This window comes from Rhinolophus ferrumequinum, chromosome 24, assembly GCF_004115265.2.
Source record: "Rhinolophus ferrumequinum isolate MPI-CBG mRhiFer1 chromosome 24, mRhiFer1_v1.p, whole genome shotgun sequence".
NCBI lineage: Eukaryota > Metazoa > Chordata > Mammalia > Chiroptera > Rhinolophidae > Rhinolophus > Rhinolophus ferrumequinum.
This window is the reverse complement of record NC_046307.1, coordinates 35,488,019-35,507,382: the sequence shown is the minus strand read 5'-3', so window position 1 is coordinate 35,507,382 and position 19,364 is coordinate 35,488,019. Positions and strand designations below refer to the sequence as shown.

The following is a 19,364-nucleotide window of genomic DNA, read 5'->3' as shown; positions in this document are numbered from 1 at the left end:
CAGTTGGCTTTCTCTGATTAGTAAAAAAATTTAAGCTGATACAAAGGATGGACAGGAGCAGTGCAGTGGAAAGAACATTCCAAGCAGGGAATTTCAGTAGAGGCCTCTTTCATTTTCAGGTCATCCTGACTACTGTGCAGAAAATGGGCCAGAGGCTGTGGGCTAATGACCGGGTGGCTGCAATGGTGTGATGCAGATGGTCTGGATGGAGGCGACACTGGAGGAGACACAAGAGCGCGTGGGGGGCAAGGGGGTTACTGAGGAAGAGGCGGGTGAGTTGCAGGCACACTAGCTTTAGGAGCTGCTGCACCGACTGGGCACTGCAAGGCTCTGTGTCTCCCCCAGCCCCCAGCATGCACATCTGCTCAACAAGTAACTGCCGCAGGCAGGACTTTTCCCCAGTTGAAGTAGGCCAAGTTCATTTGCTCTGCTGAAAGACCTAGACCTCCAATCTCCCATGCATAGATGTGTTCCACGGGCGGCCTCTTGGATGATGGCCCCCCTATGCCATCCTGCAGGAAGGGGACTGGCTGACCTGGTGCTCCCAAAGCATAGCCAACGCAGCCTAGGGCCTGGGAGAAAGAGTTCATTTCCGCAGAAAAGCCTAACCACACCCTCCCTCCAGCAACCACGGGCCCTGCAGTGAAGACCAGACCTGGCTCTAGAACAACTGAGAAGTGGGGAGGGATGGGCGGGGCCAGGTACTGGGCAACTAGACTTGTGAAGTTCTAGAAAAGGCTACTGGAGCAGTGGGCAGAGCAGCCTCAGCACGGTCCTGGGTCAGCTCAACCCCTGGGACTGTTCTTCCAGAGTCCTCTCTGGGGCGGGACAGGAGCAGACTGGCAGACAGAGCCCACAGTGAACAAAATGCTTGACTCTCCACGGAATGGACAGGACTATGGACTCTCCCGACCCTCCATAAGCACAAAGCACTGAGACGGTGTGAGCTCTGGGGCTCACCACCACTGCCTCCATTTTCCTCTTCCCTGGGAGCAAACCACAGAGGCGTGTCCCAGGTGGAAAGGCAGGTCCCCACTGCAGCCCCCACTGGAGCCCCCAACAGGATGCTGAGGGCCCTGGGAGTCAGGTGGCCTTGACTTCCTGAGCACGGGGTGTGGCGACCGGCAGCAATAGGCAGGTGCTGAGGCCCCCTCCCCAGGCCAGGTGGCATTTGTGTGTGACGCCTGGCAAATGCTGGGAGGCCAAAAACACATCAAGCGTAGAAGGCAGAGGATCCAGAAGGTGGGGCTGGACTCCCCACAAGCTTAGCTCAGCACCTGGGGTGCTGGTTAAAAATGCAAGAGCCTGGGAAACCGGTCCCTAGGGTGAAGCCAGGGAGTCTACGCTCCGACAAGCAGCTGCATGACTGCAGGGCAGCGCTCGGCAGTGGTGGGGAGGGCGCCCGGGAAGGGAGGGGAAGCAGGGGAGGACGAGAGGTGTCGGGATGTCTACAGCACTGACTGGTTTGTGAGTGGGGTTTGGCACGCTCAGTTATGTGGCTTTCAGGAGGCGTTTATCCCTGTCCTTGTCAAAGGCACCTTGAGTGGAGAGGCCAGTGTGTGAAGGTGAGGAGCACAACACTCTCGTTTTGAAAGAGAAAGAGAGAGAAGAGAGGAGTGGGCAGCGAGCCGCCTAAAGCAAACACGGGCTCCAGAGCCAGCGAGCCTGTGTTCTAATCCCAGCTCTGCCACGTGGTGATGTTGGGTGAGCCTCAGTTTCCTCATCTATAAAATGGAGATTAACCTCAAGGTGGCCGGGACGTTTCAATGAGATGAGATAGGTTATTACAGGGTCTGCCATAAGGGTACGTTTTGCAGGTACCAGGGAAAAGCCTCAATTCATAAACTGATCCAACCACCTGTGTCAGACTATAGAGGTATTCAATGTAATTTCCAGTTTTTTTTCTTTTCCCTATTAGGCAACTGAAGTCCACACGGGTCAATGACCTGCTCAAGGGCAGCAGCAAGCAGGAGACCTCCTTTGATCCAACAAGGAGTGAGGCTGCCACGAGTCTGATTCTCTTTAGCAGCTGGCTGTGAGCAACGGCTAAGTACTTCCTGGTGGCAGCTGTAAGTTCTGGGAACAAGGGAGGGACCCAAAGGACTTGTGGACAGACCAGGATATGCAGACAGAGACCTGGTAAGGTCTGCCCAAGCCGACTCACCACTTATTCTTTCAACTAACACTAAAGGCACGAGGGTGTAGAGACACGGGCCTGATCCCCAAGGTACACAGTCTGAGGGAAAGCAGGACAGAGAGTCTGGGCGCTAAAGGAGATTTCTAGAAAGTGCTTCCAAAATGCCAGTTACTGAAGCCCTATCCTTCTCCTCCTCCCACCTGCCTGGTGGTGGGTCAGTGTGAATCAGCCGTCCCTCCCAGGGGAGGATACAGGAGGAAAGTGACCTGTCCCCAGTAACAATCCTCACAAAGGGCTTGGTGGGGAGAGAGCCCCGGATATTGACCGGTCAATGGACTCTGATGTTTTACAAGAGGCCAGGCAGAGGTTGGTCAGCTTGATCCGTCTCGGCACCCCACCGTGTGCAAATGGCGCTTACTCAGTTGCTAGAATGGGATTGTCAGCTGGGTGCCTTAGAGTTCACAGGCTCCCTGACGGTGTCTTAGGACCCATCCTGCGGTGACATAGAGAGAGCATATCCAGGCACCTAGGACTCCCAGCCTGCTTCCACTGGGGCACAGGCAAGTGTACTACTTTATAAACGGGCTTCAACCTCTGATTTCACCATGGAAAGGAATTCCCTTGCCCCCAAACATACACACACGCATGTGCTTGAAAATCACTGTCTTCAAATCTAGGTTCCTTAAGGGCAAGGATCCTGCTCCATAAAGTGTGCTGCCAGGAAAAGTGAAAACAACTAGATTTTAAAGCATCAGGGCAGGGATCATGACTTATTCTTTTCTGAATCCTCCGAATTGCCTTGCACACAGAACATACAACAAAACGTTTCTTCAATGAGTGAATAAACATTGGGCTGATAGACAGAACGAATGAATGAATGAATGAATGGGAAGCTGAGGATTACACCACCTCCTGTGAACACGGGGTTGTCCTCTGTGTAATGTGGGTGTTGAGGCTGGTGGGACGCTGAAGGAAATAAAGTCTGTTACGAGGACTAAACCAGAGAATGTAAACCAGTGTGGCTTTTAGGTTAAAACAAACCCACCGATGAAGCTGATTTCGCTTTTATAGCATTTAAAAGAAAAATTTGGATTCGTTGCCAATATTTAAAAAAACAATCCAAACAATGTTTTCCTTGAGATATGGCCTCTGGCAGCCTGGGCACTGCACTCCCACTCGCCGCAGGCGCCCACGTCAGACAAATGGGGTGCACCCACTCCAGTCTGACTTGGTCCACGGCCAGGTGGCCCTCTAGCATTTATGTCATCTGCTTGACCCCAATAATGTCTCAGTTTACAACTTCCATCTAAATCCAAAAGTGTTTTACAGACCAAAAATTGCAACTCCTTAGCACGTGGCCTGCAATCAATTTAGTGTGAGCAGCATAAAAAAAATGCAAAACGAGAGAGAAAACATCACAGGGCCACCACACAAAGGAAAAAGTAGGCACTGTTTTGTGAAACTTTTGTATAAATTGAGTCACTGTCACAAAGTAGGAAATCGACTGCTCTAAATTCTATAGTCACGTGGCTTACCTCAGTCAGAAGATAATTTCTGAAAACCCGCACCTGTGTGGACCCTTTCGGTAGTGAGACGCCCTATGTGACGTCCTGGGGTAGTCGCATGGTGACTCACGTCCCCCAATTTGCCACTTTGGAAAGTTGCAAGATCTCTAACCCGAGCGCTCTCAGGGTGGAGCCCAAGTGTCCCAGGTGGTCCCCCTCCTCCCTTCTCCGTGCTGGGGGCTGGAGGACTGACCGGCAGTGAGGGATGGGTCCCAGGCTCCCTCCCGGGCCCAGCCCAGCCCACCTTTCCGTCAGCGCCTTGCTCTGGGTGTCGCGGGCGGCCTGCAGGTCCTTCTCCAGCCGCTTCCGGGCCATCTCCAGCTGCTCCACTTCCCCCTGGGACCACTTCCGGGGGCTGATAAAGTGCATCTCCTTTAGCAGCTCCTCCTTCTCATTGATGAGGATCAGCCGGTCCCTCTCCGAGTCCAGCACACCTGGCCAGGCCTCACTGTCCAGCTTGGCGAGCTGGATCTTCAGGTTGGCGATCCTATGTGCCGAGAAGGTGAGGGTGACTGCTGTGCCCATGGCACTGCAGGGGCAGGGTACCAGGCTGCGTGGCCAAGATCCTGAGGGACCAGGAGCCATGACAGCTCGGAGTCACCTGACAGTTACTGATTTCCTTTGGATCAGCGTGGCGTCTGAAGGAACATATTGTTATCTAACAAACCCATGTGGTACCTGCCATGTACCAACAGTGAATACCCTCTGCAGAGACAGGGGAGACACATAAACCAAGCCATGCCCTTGCCCGGAGGGACACTGAGCCTGACAGAATAGAAAGATTCATCACTAGGCAATAGCCTCTTCCCACTCGCTCTGTGACCTTGGGCAAGTCGTGCCGTCTCTCTGAAGGGAGTCACACAAGCTCTTTCCTCGTGGGTTGAGCGTGAAGGCTTAATGACAAAATCCGCAAGTGCTCAAAGCACAGTACTTGGCACATAGTAAGCACTCAGTGAATGTCTCTACTGCCTGTGCTGTTATCATCTGGTTTGACCATTTGTTAGGTATTAACATCGGAGAAACCCATGAGCCTCACAGGTAAGAAAACAATCGTTCACGCTTCAGAATTGTGAAAATGAGCCATTGCCAGGCACATAACAGCCGCTAAACCAGTGGCAGTCACGGGCCGACTGCAACGACAGCACACACTACAACTGCTAACCACGTGTCCCCAGTTCAGAGTGGTGGCAGCAATGTGAACCACTGCGGATTTGGGGCCAGAGGCCTTGAGATGGAGTCCTGCTTCTGGCCTTTGTGACAAAAGGGAACTTCGGTTAAGAAATCATTTTGGTATCATGGGCTCCTAGTACAGTGCCTGGTACACTGCAGGCACTTAAACGATGTCAAAGGAGGGAGCTGGAAACCCTATCCTTTCACTGCTTTGACACTCAATATCGTCATCTGTAAGGGGGGGATAATAATGGTGCCTGTGAGATGGGTTATGAGGACCAGTGAGAACTTACCATTAAGAGCTCTTTATATACTGCCAAGTGCTTTTAGGTATCAGGTACGGGGCTGGTTGGGCCAAATTAAGAGTCATAGTATAATTAAGAGTGCTAACACAAGTATCTCAAAGCACTCACGTGGTCCTTTAGGATTCAGTCTTTGCAAAGTGCTTTCGTTGACCGTGTCCTACCCTCAGCCTGCCCTCAAGGGGTGGGTAAGACCTGGTGGCTAACCCTTTCAGGCGGATGTCCAGAAAGGACCTGGCTCACTCAAGACTGCAAGTCTTCAGCATGCCCAATAGTTGTTGAGAGCTGAGGCTGCTGGACTCCCAGTTTGATCCTATGTGCAGACAACATGGCCCAACTCTCAGTTTAAGAAAACACTGTTGGAGACAAGATCTCCAGGTTGTGTAGTGAAAATTCTATACGGAGAGACACACCTAGGTGTTTCATTCCCCAGCCAAGTGTCTCAGCAGGGATTCTTAGAGTTAATTAATTTTGATTCCATGTTCACATATACAGCAATCCATCAAGACCGGCTTTGGAACAACTTCATAGCTGCTGTTCTCCGGCTGCTTTGAGAATAGAGCAGTATGGCCAGATCTGGCAGGGGCTCCACTACGCGTGGGACATTGAAGGGGTGATTGATGCTTTCTTGGATGTTCTTTCTAGTGGCACTTTCCCTATGCCAGTGCTCCTTAAACTCAGGGCCATCTATCCTTTGGAAAATCTGATGAAAACTACTAGACTCACTCCCTAGAAATGCATATGTGACAAAGCTTGGCATACAGTGACCAGACTTTGCATTACAGCCATCTGCCCTCCCTCCATCAAGTCCTGCAGCCTCTGTCTTCCCATTCCGCAGGCTGCTCTGTCCCTTACACTTAAACTAGCTTTGGTGGTGGGGGTGGGGCACACAAAGTTGTAAATGCAGATAAGCCAGGATGAGAGGAGATGAGAAGTTGTGATGCAATGTCTCTCAGTGATGAGAAGTGTAACGGCTCAACCGCAGAGGGAAGATTCCAATCCTTTAGTCTCTCCAGACTCATCACCTAAGACAGGCACGACTGCCGGCTGGAAGAAATCTAGGGCTCAGGGTGGCCCCCTTCAGACGGGACAAGAAGTGGCTGTCCCAGCGCCGAAATCCTGTTGTTTTGCTGTACCTCTAGGGGGAGCTGAAATAGTGCACAGCACATGTTTTTTCTACCTGACAAGTATCCAATTTTCCTGCTGTTGTTAATATTCCAAGTTTTCTTTGGGAAATCACTCCTCCGGTATTCTCAGGTCACTTGGTTCCCACAAAGCTGACTTCAATCTCCCTTCTACACAGAGTTGAGCACGTGACCCATGCCTGGACCCACAGATAATTCTAATTCCCCCCCATCCTGCAATAATGATTGGTTTACTCAGAAAAGCCTGTCAGTCTCAGCCCCCACACTTGTTAAAACTGTTGGGAAAGGTAGGCATTCTTTCAGCTGGGGGTTGCTAACCTGGCAGAATGTAAGCAGAGAACTGCGAGGGGTCATCTCGCCACTTTGACAGGAAATCTGTCAACACAAAGGCAAGCAGAGTGGAGAAAGGGAGTCTGTGTAATTCCATGTTAGTCCCTGGATCCAGCTGTGCCTGAAGCTAGTTTGCCCCAGTACTTTGCAGTTCAAGAAGCCAAGAAATTCCTTTTTTTGCTTCCTTTAGCTCCTATTGAATTTCTGTCATTGCTCAAAAGGTTCTGCTGCTCACACAGAGCTGAGAGAGGGCAAGAGCTGGGCGCTGCCACAGTCCACCTGGAACTGGCTTAGAAGATCGATGGGCCAGGCAACTTAGCCTAAGGAGGAATGGATGCAACATGCCTGATTTCTTTCACTAACATGTTGCCCTACAGGGCCTTTCCCAGGAAGGCTGGCTCAGTGTATAGCAAGATCATGAACTTGAAGCCAGATCAACCAGGTTCAAATTTGGACTCCACCACCTTAAAAAGTCATGAAACATTTTGATCTTAACTTTCTCCTCTCTCACATCAAGATAACATGATATAAGCTATGCTACATGGCTGCTTTTAAAATTACATGAGACAATGCACATACAAATGTTTTAGTACAATGCCTGGCCCATAACAGACGCTCTAAATACATCGGCTTTGATTGTTATTTTAATTTTATTTGTGGCAATGGAATGCAACTGCTTAGGATTCTGTGAAGCCACAGAACACGTAAAGTCACTGGGGTCTCCACACAGTTGAAAAGCACAGCTTGCTCCCAGCTGGGCAGTAAACACTGGAGTGGGTCAGATCCATAGTTTTTTAGCCTGTTGCTAAAACCCCAGTTATGTTCCTTCAAACTAAACTGCATATAGGATCATTGGAAAACCCTGATTATAGAAACTGAGGCCACAAAGGGAAAGATAACTAACTAGGCTTTGAGGTTTACCAGATCTGGCTTCAAAGCATAGCTCTACCCTTTATCTAAGTGTCCCTGGGTCAGTCATTTCCTCTCCCGAGTTTCAGAGAGGATTAAAACATGAAGATTACAGTATCTATCTTCATAACCTTTGTAGGATTAAACAAGATGAGGCATGTAAAAAGCCAAGCACAGAGCAGACCCTCTACAACAGTTATATTCTTACTATTATCATTACTATTGGAACCATCCATCCCCAGCCCCCAGCCTCTCATTACCTTCTCTTAGCCTCTTCATATCGAAGGCGCAATCTAACCTTCTCTGCCAACTGATTGTTGCTGCTGCTGCCAAACTGGAGGAAAGAACAAAGTCAGGAATTATATGGCTGGTGTGGCCAGGGCTGAGTGGGATTTCAGGAACTCAGGAGAGACTTGACAGCTTGCGTGGGAAGTAGCTAAGAACAGCCCCCAATTACTGAGCTAGCTGTGAGGATCGCAAGGAAGCTAGTGAGGCAAAAATTCTCCTTCTTTCAGGCCGTGGGAAGAGCCCCAAATGCAGACTTCGATCCTGTCTAGAAGAAAAGCCGAGGGCCCAGAATATCATCTTGCAGCCACAAATGGCTTGGAGCCCATTCAAACCACAGAAACATGGAGGACAGCTGGTCAGGAGGAAATCGGGACAGCCAATATACAAGAAAGCCATTCTGTGGGCACAGGGGAGGCTCAACTGAAAACTCAGGAGGCTGCAGTCAGGAGCAAAACACTGGGTGAGCGAGGAAAAGGTCCTAGAAGTGGAAGGAGGTACACAGTTCCTTCATAAATACTTTGGCCTACAGGTGGCTTAGAGATGGACAATGGGTGGCGTGGGAGCAGAGGGGGCAGCCCTGTGGGCCATGCCAATCTGACAAGAGCAGCAAAAAGCTACAAGGCTCACCCAATCAGACGTAGATATAGCTTCTCTTCACAAGTGGGAACACAACTATAGAAATCAGATAGGAATAGCATTTTAGGCACGGAGGCTGGGAGGAGAGTTTGTTCAATGTCACCTGCTCTAGGAAACAAAAGCTCTCTAAAAATAATGGCTTGCCACAGGTCAGTCCTACTCTTGCTTCCTTGAGCGACATCTGGACAGACTTGCCCTGTTTAATTTTCTGACGCTACTGAGCTTTTGAACTGGGGGTTAGGCAGCTGTCTGAAAGCTGCAGCATTGTTTCGGGACGAAAAGGAGGAAAATATCTTCTGTTTTCCAGCTACTGAAAGAAAAACAGAACGCTGCTGCCAAATGGTATGAAGGAAACCAGAGAAAGACCCTTGGTCCTTCAAGAACACTTTCTGTGCAGTATCTAGAGACACAAGCACATGACCAGGCAACCCGGCGGACGTGGAGTCAGGGCTGGTTTATCTACTGTCACGCTGGGGCCAGGAGGGCTGGAGGAGGACGGAGCTCCCGAAGGCTGAGTTAAGAGCCAGCCCCACAGAGAGCCACCAACCCACGCCTCAGGTGAGTAAGGAGAAGGTGACCGCCCACCACAGCAGCTTCCCCTAGGCTGGCCCCCAGCAGCGCGCACTGCATACTCACACTTCCCGAGATGTCTGTCTGGGAGCTCACGTCCAGATACTGTTTCGGCAGTGGGAAACCCGAACTCTCCAGAGAGCTACTGCTAGACCACAGGTCAGAGTGGGACCCTCTGTCGGTGCGGAAGCCGTCCTTCAGCATGGCAAGGCTCTGAAGAGGGGAGGGCAGAGTTAGGGACACATCTATCCTGGGAGGGAGCTCTGGGCCTGTCACACTCCATGTGCCTCTCTCTCTACCTTTCGTAATTTAGTAGGAACCCATGCTCATCCAGACATTCTGCTCATCTTGTACAGAGTTAGCAATGAGTGGATACTTAGTAGGTGCCAGGGCCCTTACATGGGAGCGACTTCCACGGGGTGGACATTGGCTCGGGAGTCACACTTTCTGCAAGGCACCCCTGCTCTGCTATTTCCTAGCTGTGTGATCTGAGCTAGTTGATTCACCTCTCTGTGCCTCAGTTGCCTCTCCTGCAAAATGGGAATAATCACAGGTCCGACCTCACATGGCTACCATTCTGATCAAACGAGATGACCAATGGAAAGAGCTGGTACAGCCAATACTCGGTAACTGTCAGCTTTGCCACTGTCTTATGCAAGTCTGACCATTGTCCTGCCAGGAATGACACGATTATCCCCATTTTACCCATGAGGGAGTTGTGACATGGAGAAGCTGGCACTTGACAGGGCAGGATTTGGTCCTGGTCTATCTGCCTTGAGACTCGGTGCTCTGAACTACTCATCCTGACAGGAACACGCCTCACTGCCCACTGCTGCCTCATCTGAATGCTCTCCCTGAGCAGGAGCTTCGAAATTATTCTGTTTGGGACAGAGCGTAACGCTTCCTGCAGCAAGTAGTGTATAGCATCTCTGAGCCTCAGGCTCCTACTCGGCTGACGAGAACAATCATATCTCAGAGGTCGGGGTGGCTCCTGGGAGAGGCAGGGAGAGGTACCGGGGTGGAGAGAAGGGGCTTCTGAGTCAGGTGTTCATGGGTTTGCATCCTGGCTCTACCATGTACTCTCTGAGCCGTAAGTTCATCTGTATCATGGGGATAAAGTAGGGTTGAGGTGAGGAATAAGTGAAGCACAAGTGAAGCGCTAGACACAACTGCCTGGCATGTTAAATCACATCCATTACCGTTTGTTCAGTCCCCAGCATAAAGTCAGAACACGCAACGAAATGCTTATCAAGATGCTCCATTTTGATGTCAAGGTTAGCGATGCTGAAACACCTCCCTCCATTTGGTTGTTTGAAAAGTAATCCAAGCGCCCTGAGCTAGTGGCAAGGACATGGGCTTTGGACTCAAGGGATCCTGGTCCAGCTCTGCCACTGACACTAGCCGTGTGACCTTAGGCAAGTCATTCAGTGCTTCTGAACCACCGTTTCCTCCCCTATAAGACGAGACTGAAAGCTCGAGGCGACGAGTGAGGAGAACTCAGAGATCTGTGTAGCAAGTGGAAATAGCCTGCAGGAGTCCTGGCCCAGAAAAGTGTGCAGGAGAAATGGAGAAGGGGTCCACATCAAGGGAACGCGCATACCTTAATGAGATCTTGCTTTTCCTTTTCTCCACAGGTGATAGCCTTTTTGATGGCTTTTGTTTCTCTCAAGACAGCCTGAGCTTCGTCCAGTTTGTAGCTGCCTTGAGCGTCAGACATTTTCTTATCGATTCTAGGAGACAGTCAATGGGAAAGGTCACATGAAGATGGGGTGAGCGAAGGGGTTTCCCCAGGAGAAAAGCACAGACCACAGTGCTTCCTTCCCTCAAGAAGTCTCCTCTCTGTCCTGCCTAGGGGACAAGACACAGAAGGAGCCTGTTAAATGGCAAATGTCCCGTAGTGTGGGCTGGCAGAGGCAATCCCACTCTGGAAGTCAAGGATCCCCTAAGTGTCAGCTCTTACATGAAGCCTTCCCTGACTACCTCCCTGGGTCCTCTAGGCAGGGCTTGGTGTTCCCATAACATGGCACAGAGATGCGACACTGCACTCACTACGTTGTGTTATAATTAATAATGTATGTGGCAGTGTCCTTCATTTGACTCTGGCAGGCTGGAATATATTTGAGTAGTTTTAGTATCTGGCATAGACTATTTCTTTAATCTCTCACCCTCAGAACTCTTGATATTTGAGGCTGGATTATTCTTTGTTTTTTTGGGGGGGATGCATCCTGTGTATTGGACGATGTTTAGTATCACGCCTAGCCTCTTCCCACTAGATGCCAGTATCATCTTGACCCTAAGTTGTGACAACCCAAAAGGTTTCCCTACTTTGCCTAATGTCATCTGGGGGAGAAGAACAAAATTACCCTCTGTCATAAGCATGAGTGGAGTTGAGAACACAATGAAAGAAAGGTTAGAAGGATGAAAACCCCCAGACCTACCACTTCATAATGTGACCTTGGGCATGGCCCTCAGCCACAAGGAGCCTCCAGTTTCTCCCTTTAAAATAAGCTTGATATTGTCACCTGCCCCGCTTATGTCACAGAGCTGTTAGGAACGGCCAGCGGGATAAAGGATGGAAAGGTGGGTGGTGAACTGGGAAGTACTAGACAAACGTAAGGGATTCAAATACTTCCAGCCTGGAGCACTCATCAGTTCATCGGGGTCCCACACAGGTGCATTTTGATGGGGACGGAAAAATCAAAAAAAAAAAAAAAGTTAAGAGTCGTGATGTTTCCTGAGGGTCAGATCAAACCAGAGATGGTGTGGATCCCAACCCTCCGGGGACAGGCGGGCTGTGGTTGGAAAGGGTCTGAGGACAGAGAAGAATTTTAACTGCTTCTCACTATCGCCCAAGGTGAGGAGGCCTCAGGTTTCAGTCCCAGGTAGAGAAAAGGAAGTTTTACAGTCTGAGGGAACACCACAAACCTATTACTTCAGGACGAGAAACAGCTCATAGGCATTTCTTTCTGGTTTCTTGCTAGAGGCCAAATTGTCCTGGGCTAAAAATAACCTGAGTGGGGAATCACTGACCGGGAGCAGGTTTTCATCCTGGTCTCATGTCTCAGCTTCTGAGCAAGAGTGGGGAAGAGAGAGGGAGGGAGGGAGGGAGGGAAGGAGGGAGGGAGGGAGGGAAGGAGGGAGGGAGGGAGGGACCACCGCCTCAGACCAGCCCTCCCCCTTCCCTTCCGTTATTTCAGCCTCCGTGGAGAGAAAACAAAGCCCCATTTATGTCTCCTCACTAAAAATAGCCTGTCTATTCCTTTCGAGAACTTGGGCCTGGGCAAGCCTGCCAGGTCAGTGAAGACTGGTCTCCGATTTTTGAGAAACTTAGTCTAAAGGGAGCTTTCCCCAGTGGAGGCCTGCCCAAGGCGCCCCATGCAAAGGAGGATCACTGAGGGCAAGTGTCCTGGACTGGAGGGGGCCCTGTCCCAAATTGGGGGGGGTGGGGAGAGCAGGGCAGGCGCTGTGCGCTTGAGTCCATGCAGGGGCTGGGGGCTCTGGGGAGGGGGCTGTGCCCAGTCGTCCTCCGCCAACAGGGTCAGGATGGCTTTGAATCCTCAGCAGGATGAGACAGAAGCGGTCTGTCTCTGGGCCTCTGGCTCTTCAGACAGCCTCTACCTGATTTCTCTCAGGAGCCTTAGCAACCCCGGCTCTGGAATTTGGCTCCAGAGAGGGAACACTCTTGGGATTGGGATGGGGGGAGGGGAACAAAGGGTCACCATTATGTACTCAGTGAATGAATCTTTTTTTTTTTTTTTTAAGGGAAAAGAAAAGTTGTGTGGTTGTGGGGAAGGGAGGGGTACATGTGTTTTAGGATTTCCAAATGACGCAGCTGTCCTTTCTCTCAGCACTCCAGAGATTCACACGCCCGGGAGCCACAGGACCACCACAGAGAAGAAAGGCAAAGGAAAGGCTCTGACGGCAGCCAGCTCCTCTTGGTCTTATCCAGGCAGCTCTCACCTGGGCAGGGTGACGTTGGGGACATGCAGAAAGACACGGCGCTGCCCTCCTCCCATAGGGGTAATGTGCCACATCCCAACTCTTCTATTTACTTGTGCTCAAGGCAGCTGGCAGGCCCCTGTCCCCAGCTTTTGACTTCACTTTTTAGTCTCCTCTAAGAGGTATTCTTCAGTCTCCAAGCTTTTTTCTTTTGTAAACTGTGGTTGGTGACCATGAACTGAACAAAAAATGGCTACGTTCCACCTTGCCCCATGGAACGCAAAGAAGGGCAGACAGGAAGTAGAAGTGGCTGCATTGTCCCCTACTAGACTCTGAAAAGAATCCTAAGGGAGATAGATGGCAAGGGAGCCTATGCTTTCTGGACGGGGCGGGGGTAATCTGGGATGATGCCAGTAAGGGACATAGGTATACATTAGGAAACAGGCTTCGAAAGCCAACTGTGCTGGGTTCTAATCCCAGCTCTGACGCTTACTAGCTGGGGGGCCTTGGGAATATTTTCCACCCCATCAGTGCCTCATTTATAAAATGGGTCAGAACAAAAACGTCTCTTAGCAGGGTAAAGGCAATGAAATGAGGCGTAGTGCTTACCCAGCACAGCCTCTAGCCCAGGGCCGATATTTACTTCATCCAAGTTCTTTCCCAAGGCCAAGCAGGCAACTAGCTAGAGGTCACCCCACTCCCCTCCCACTCACTGGGTTCCCCCTATGTACCAGGCACTGGCACACATCTGACGCGACTTTTCCAATTCAATCTTTACAATGACTTATTTTTCAGATAAGGAAACAGAAACCCAGAGATTCCAGGAAACGCATTTGAACCCAGGCCATCTCCTCCTGAGGCTACATTCCCAAGACCCTACGGCAAGGTGTGCATTAAAGCAGAAGTTCCCCCAAACGGAACACGGGAGCGAGCTTCCAGCTGGGGAGCGTGGGCAGCCAGAGCTGCGGTGGAGTCTGACTTATCTGGGCTGATATCAAACGTCGGGTGGGAGGAGGGAGGGAATCAAAAGGAGGCTTGTCTTTGGGGTTTCAGCTCAGCTTACCAAACGACAAGAATTTTCAATGCTGCTACAGGGTGACAAAGTGGTAAAACAGGTTTGTGGCGGCTCAGAGAATAATGGGAAGTGTTCTCACCACAAGCTCCTGAGGACTGTAAGAAGAGGGCAGAGGGGAGGGCGCTGGGGCAAGATGAGGAGGGAGCAAGGGGCCCGAAACTAAGTGCCCAGAAGCCGCTCCGCTGCGAGCGAAGTGGAGGTCTGAGCAGGCTGCCCAGGTCAGGAATATGTATTTCCTAAGCTCACATGACTGCCCACAACCATCCCTGGCAGCACTAAAGATCAGCGAGAAACATAAAGCACGATCCCTTCATGAGATTAGAATCCGGTTTGAGACAGGATGGAGTATGTATCCATACGTAGGTAAATAACATATATCTATATGAGCACATACGTATAAAACCATAATTTGTGGTAATTTATAATGCAGAAATGTATTACACACCATCTATAACACAAAGACGTACTTTCCTGTACCTTGTGGGGGATTCACCCCAGGCACTGGGGACTTGGGGGTGGGAAGATGTGAATAAGAACCAACCGGCCCCTCAACTGGTGGTCACAGTTCCTTCAATAAATTGGTCTTAGAGCTAGACGTCGAAAGGCTCAGGCTGTGGCCACAGACTGGTAGAAGTGGATTTGAGGTTCAGAGGATAAGGAAAAGGTACCATCAGGGAGAGAGAAAAAGCACAGTGACTACAGAAGCTGCTGTCTGTACAGATGTGACCTCCTTGGGAATCTATGAGATATGTCCCTGAGAACAGAGAGTGTCCCACTGGATGTCCTCCCTGGAGCTGCCAAGACCAGGCACCGTGGTAATGACTGTACAATGAGTCCATCAGATACACTGAACGGTACTCAAAGCGTAAGTCTTGCTCACATGTGTCGTCAATAACAACAGTAAGCTAACACTTACTGAGCACTTACTATGTGACTCGGTTTCCTCGTCTATTAAGATGGAGTTAGCTAAAACAACATTTCTTAGAGAGTTGCAGTGAGGATCAAACGAGGTCACTCAGGCAGAAACACTGAAAATACTTTCTGGCAGGGAGCAACTGCTCTGAGCTAGCACAGCCGCGGGGACGACAGTGAACAACACATCTGCTCTCAGGAAACGACAGAGCTACATCTTGCTTGGCTGCAAGTCAGCTTCTAAACGCGAGAATTATCGTTACCCAGGATAACTCGGTCAGAGTTATCCCGGAAACTCCGTAAGTCACCATAAAGCACTCTTCTAGTAATTTGTTTCTTGTGGGGGACATCCTTGCTCCTTCCGTGGAGCACACCAGAGGAAGGCACTGCTGTGTTAGGGAGGTCGTGGGTGAAAAAAGAGCTTGTTTTGTTGGTGTGCCTGCGAGGTTCTCCTGGCTCTACTGGAGGGGATGAGATGGGGCACAGAAATGCTCCACGATACGTGTTTCTAGGACTGACCTGTAAAACTCAACTGAATGGAACAGACTTGAACGGCTTCGGGAATTCAGGGGACGACGGAACTCTGGTCTGAAATGATTCCCCCTTTCCCTTTCTAAACCTGAACTGGGGGTGATGACATCGTCAGTAAATGCCCATGGAACAGAACGGAATCGAATGATTAGAAAGCCACATTTAGAGAAGGAGGAAAGGGCCTGACAGAGAGAAGGACAGAGGGCAGGTGGGGGGGCACGGCGGAGTGGACTCACTTCTTCAGGGTCTGAAAGCCTCGCTCTTTGAATTGTAGCTCCTGCTGGAGGTGAACCATCTCTCTCTTCAGCTTGTTGACCTGGGTGACAGAAAACCACACACACACACACACACACACACACACACACACACACACACACACACACACACACACACACACACGGGACTAGGTAAGAGGTTGGCACTTAGCTGCAAGCTGCCTTATCCCCAAAGGGAACCCCAGACACCCCCACTGCCGGCATAATGACTCAGGTCACCACCACATGGGCCACATTGGTCACAATACCCTCCCCTCGCCGGTGCTGCCTTGGTCTCTGCGCCTGCCCCTTCAGCCGGCATTGCAGCCCGGTGTCCGGGACGTCATCCATAGCCAGCCCTTGCTCCAGGGAAACAGGAGGCGGACAGGAGTTGGCGGACGTGCCACAGAGCTTGGCCTGCCCACTACCTCGCTGGGTGAGTTCTCTCCCCTCGCTGAGCCTCCCCTCCGGTTCTGCTGAATGACAACGATGGCATTCCTTAAAGCAGGTAATGGGTGTGGGAGTGCTGTGCATGGATGCAAGAGGCAATACAGTAACTTCAGAGACAAGACATGGCCGGGAGCCAGCTCCGGCAGGCAGGAATGCTGTGCGTGGCCTGCGGGGTTTTTAAATTTTTAAAAATGAGTGGCTAATAATTAAATATTGAGAAATTTCATATAATAAGCTTAGCTATGCAGTTCTTCTCTAAAAATACTTGAAGGTGTGCCAGCACTGAGCCCACATTCCTGCATGGCCACGGTAGGCGAGGGCCGAAATTCAGCTCCTTTAGAGAGGGTGCCTGTGTCCAGGTTAGAGGGTCTGCCTCCCGCACCCCCAGCCCTCGCCCCACTTGTATGGCTGCTTGCAGGCATCTGCGTGGGTAGAACCCATCTGAAGCTTAACTAAACCAGTGCTCTAAATACTGACTTTACCTTGAACACATCACTTAATTGCTGTGCTTCAGTTTCTACGTCAGCAAAATGGTAATTGTGATGTAATTAAATAAGCTAACGTAGCACGAGCAGTAGCTAGGAAGGTAGCACACTACACTACGAACTCTGGAATAAGACTCCGTCCCTGGTGACCTTGGGCAAGTTACTTCTCCCCTAAGCCTCTGTTTACTCATCTTCAAATGCAGATACTGACAGTAGCTACTTCATGGGGTTGTCCTAAGGACCTGAGGCAATGCATGCGGAGCTTTTAGCACCATGCCTGGTATATAGTGACTGGTTGTGAAATGGAAGCTGCTGTTACTGTTACTATTCCTATGATGACGATGACAACTACTGCTACTTATGTTACTGTTTAGGGACTCCTTAGTCAGCACTGGCTGCCACTGCCTGGTTGAAGGATTTACTCTGTTTTTTGTTGTTTTTTTTGGGGGGGTAGGGGGTGGCCAGGGGCCTAAGGCTGCTTTAGTGACCCCCCCACCCCATCAATAGCACAGACAAAGAGGCCCTACCCGGGATTTTGCAGTGGCAATTTCAGCTTTCAGGATCTCAGGGTCATACTTAGAGCTGGATGATGAACCGGAGACCACTGCAATGAAAAAGAAAAAAAAAAAAATTCTGTAGAAGAAACACGTTTTGGCAAAGTTGGCTTGTTTGGCCATCTGGATAAACCCAGAAAGGAATGACTAGTAGTGAACAACCTAAATGTCCAACAAAGGGGAGTTTGTTGAATAAATATGGTACACGCATAAAATGGGGACTATACAACTTATATGATTTAAAATAATGGTGCAGAAGAGTATTGAACAAAAGAGAAAAGGTCCAAAACGTACGTGAAAATGATAGTTTATAAGAAAATTATAAATAACTTAAATATGGAAAACATACACAGTAAATAAATATATACATATACATATACCTCTAAAAAAAGACTGGAAAGAAATAAACCAAAAAGATAGCATTGATTATCTACAAATCTGGATGATGGATACTATTAATTTTCATCTTTGTGTTTTTATCTTTGCTACATTTCCACATTTTCTAACACAAACATATTTTTACAATCAGAAAAAAAAGAAAAAAAAAATATTACTTATTGTACTTTACAATATTAAGGTACATTTGAAAAGGAAAATGAATTACCCATAAACCTATTGTCCTAACACAATGATTTTTTTTCCCTCCAAGTTGCCTTCCAATGTTTATCTACAGTTCCATCGCGTACTGTCATCTTACTGCATTTTAAAAATAGTTATGTCTTGAAAAAGGATTTTAAGGCTTGCAAAAATAAACACAACAGAGTAAAATCCATTTAAAGAGAAATGAGACAAAAGGGAAAATAAGAATGAGGCAGCAACGTGGCGACAGGTGTGAGCTTAGGGCTCACAGCATCCATGAGGTCCCACTTCCTGACCAGTCGCCACAAACCTGGCTGAGCTTCCTCCCTGGAGCTGTGAAGAGGGAAACAGGGCTGATAAAGGATTCACGGTGTCCTTAAGGGGAACACAACCCCACTGTTTGGGAAAAGGACAGTCATTCCTGGCCGGGAGGCCAGAGATGTGTTTCTCCCATGAGTCCGCAATCCCACCTGTGTGAGCAATCCCACCGACTCCCCAGCACGCTGCCTATTCCTGTGGAGCAAGACCACCTGCTGGCTACAGACCTGCCCGGAGTTTTCTGAGGATAGAGCAGCTTATTTGGAGATCAACGGGGACACACAGAGTGAAGGGGATGCTCCTCTCCGGATGTGGCCAAAACACTTGAATGGGCCTTCTGATTTTGCATGAGGGAAGTTACAACGTAACACTGGGAAGTTGTGGGGGGGGGGTGGTGGTGGGAAAGAGAGCTAAAACTGCTCTGCGTAACAGCACATGGGATGGTTTGCACATGGGCAGTGTTGCATTTCTGCCGGGTGTACAATGGTGATGACGGTGATGGTGAGGCTGAGGAGGATGACTGAGGCTGGGCTTTCCCAGAAGAGGTGAGGAGGGGAGGGCCTTGTGGCCCTCGTGGTGAGCATGGCACAGGGTCTCCAGGCACAGCGACGTTTCGTTTCCAAACGGAAGCTTCCGCTTCCTGCATGCTAACTTCTCTGGTCTTTGCTGCTCTTGGGGATTGGGGGCGGGGGGGACAACCTGGTTGGATGCAGAGCTGGAGGCAGTGACTTAAGCATATTCCCCAGGTGGGCAACAAAATGTTAAGGTAGCTAATATACTTGTTACCCACTGATCAATAAGAAAAAAACCTGGGGAAAGACAAGAATCATCTCCAGTAATGAGATGGGGATACACACAAAAAGGGGGTGCCTGTTTAGCAAGCGCCCCGCCCTACCAACCACCCCGCTCATCAGATCGTGGTGCTGGACTTGGGTCCACACTTCGGGGAAATGTTCGGATGAGCATGGGAGCCGCCTGGGAGAACTCATAAAAAACGGCAAGACCTGTCCCTAACACAGCGAGGGTGGTTGCAGGGACCAGCAATACCGGGCTGACTTGTGGAACGTGGGAGCATTCCTTGGGCATGCTCATACATCCTGAAGGAACAGGAACCCCAAAAAGAACAGACTCCGCCACCTGGGCCACCGGGGCTTGAAGTATTATCCTCTGGAGTACCATTCAGAAATGCACACTATTTGTACCCAAAGCTGCTGA

General features: G+C 49.9%; 1 protein-coding gene across 1 annotated transcript in view; it reads right to left on the bottom strand.

Annotated features, from left to right (window-relative positions):
• Positions 1 to 19,364, bottom strand: part of WWC1 (WW and C2 domain containing 1) — a 127,206-nt gene that overhangs the window by 34,324 nt on the left and 73,518 nt on the right. Inside the window, exons 4-9 of the mRNA XM_033096266.1 lie at positions 17,226 to 17,302; positions 15,746 to 15,825; positions 10,653 to 10,782; positions 9,119 to 9,265; positions 7,819 to 7,892; positions 3,947 to 4,189 (exon numbers count right to left, since the gene is read on the bottom strand). Coding sequence (XP_032952157.1) covers positions 3,947 to 4,189; positions 7,819 to 7,892; positions 9,119 to 9,265; positions 10,653 to 10,782; positions 15,746 to 15,825; positions 17,226 to 17,302 — 751 coding nt within the window. The remainder of the gene's footprint in view (positions 1 to 3,946; positions 4,190 to 7,818; positions 7,893 to 9,118; positions 9,266 to 10,652; positions 10,783 to 15,745; positions 15,826 to 17,225; positions 17,303 to 19,364) is intronic.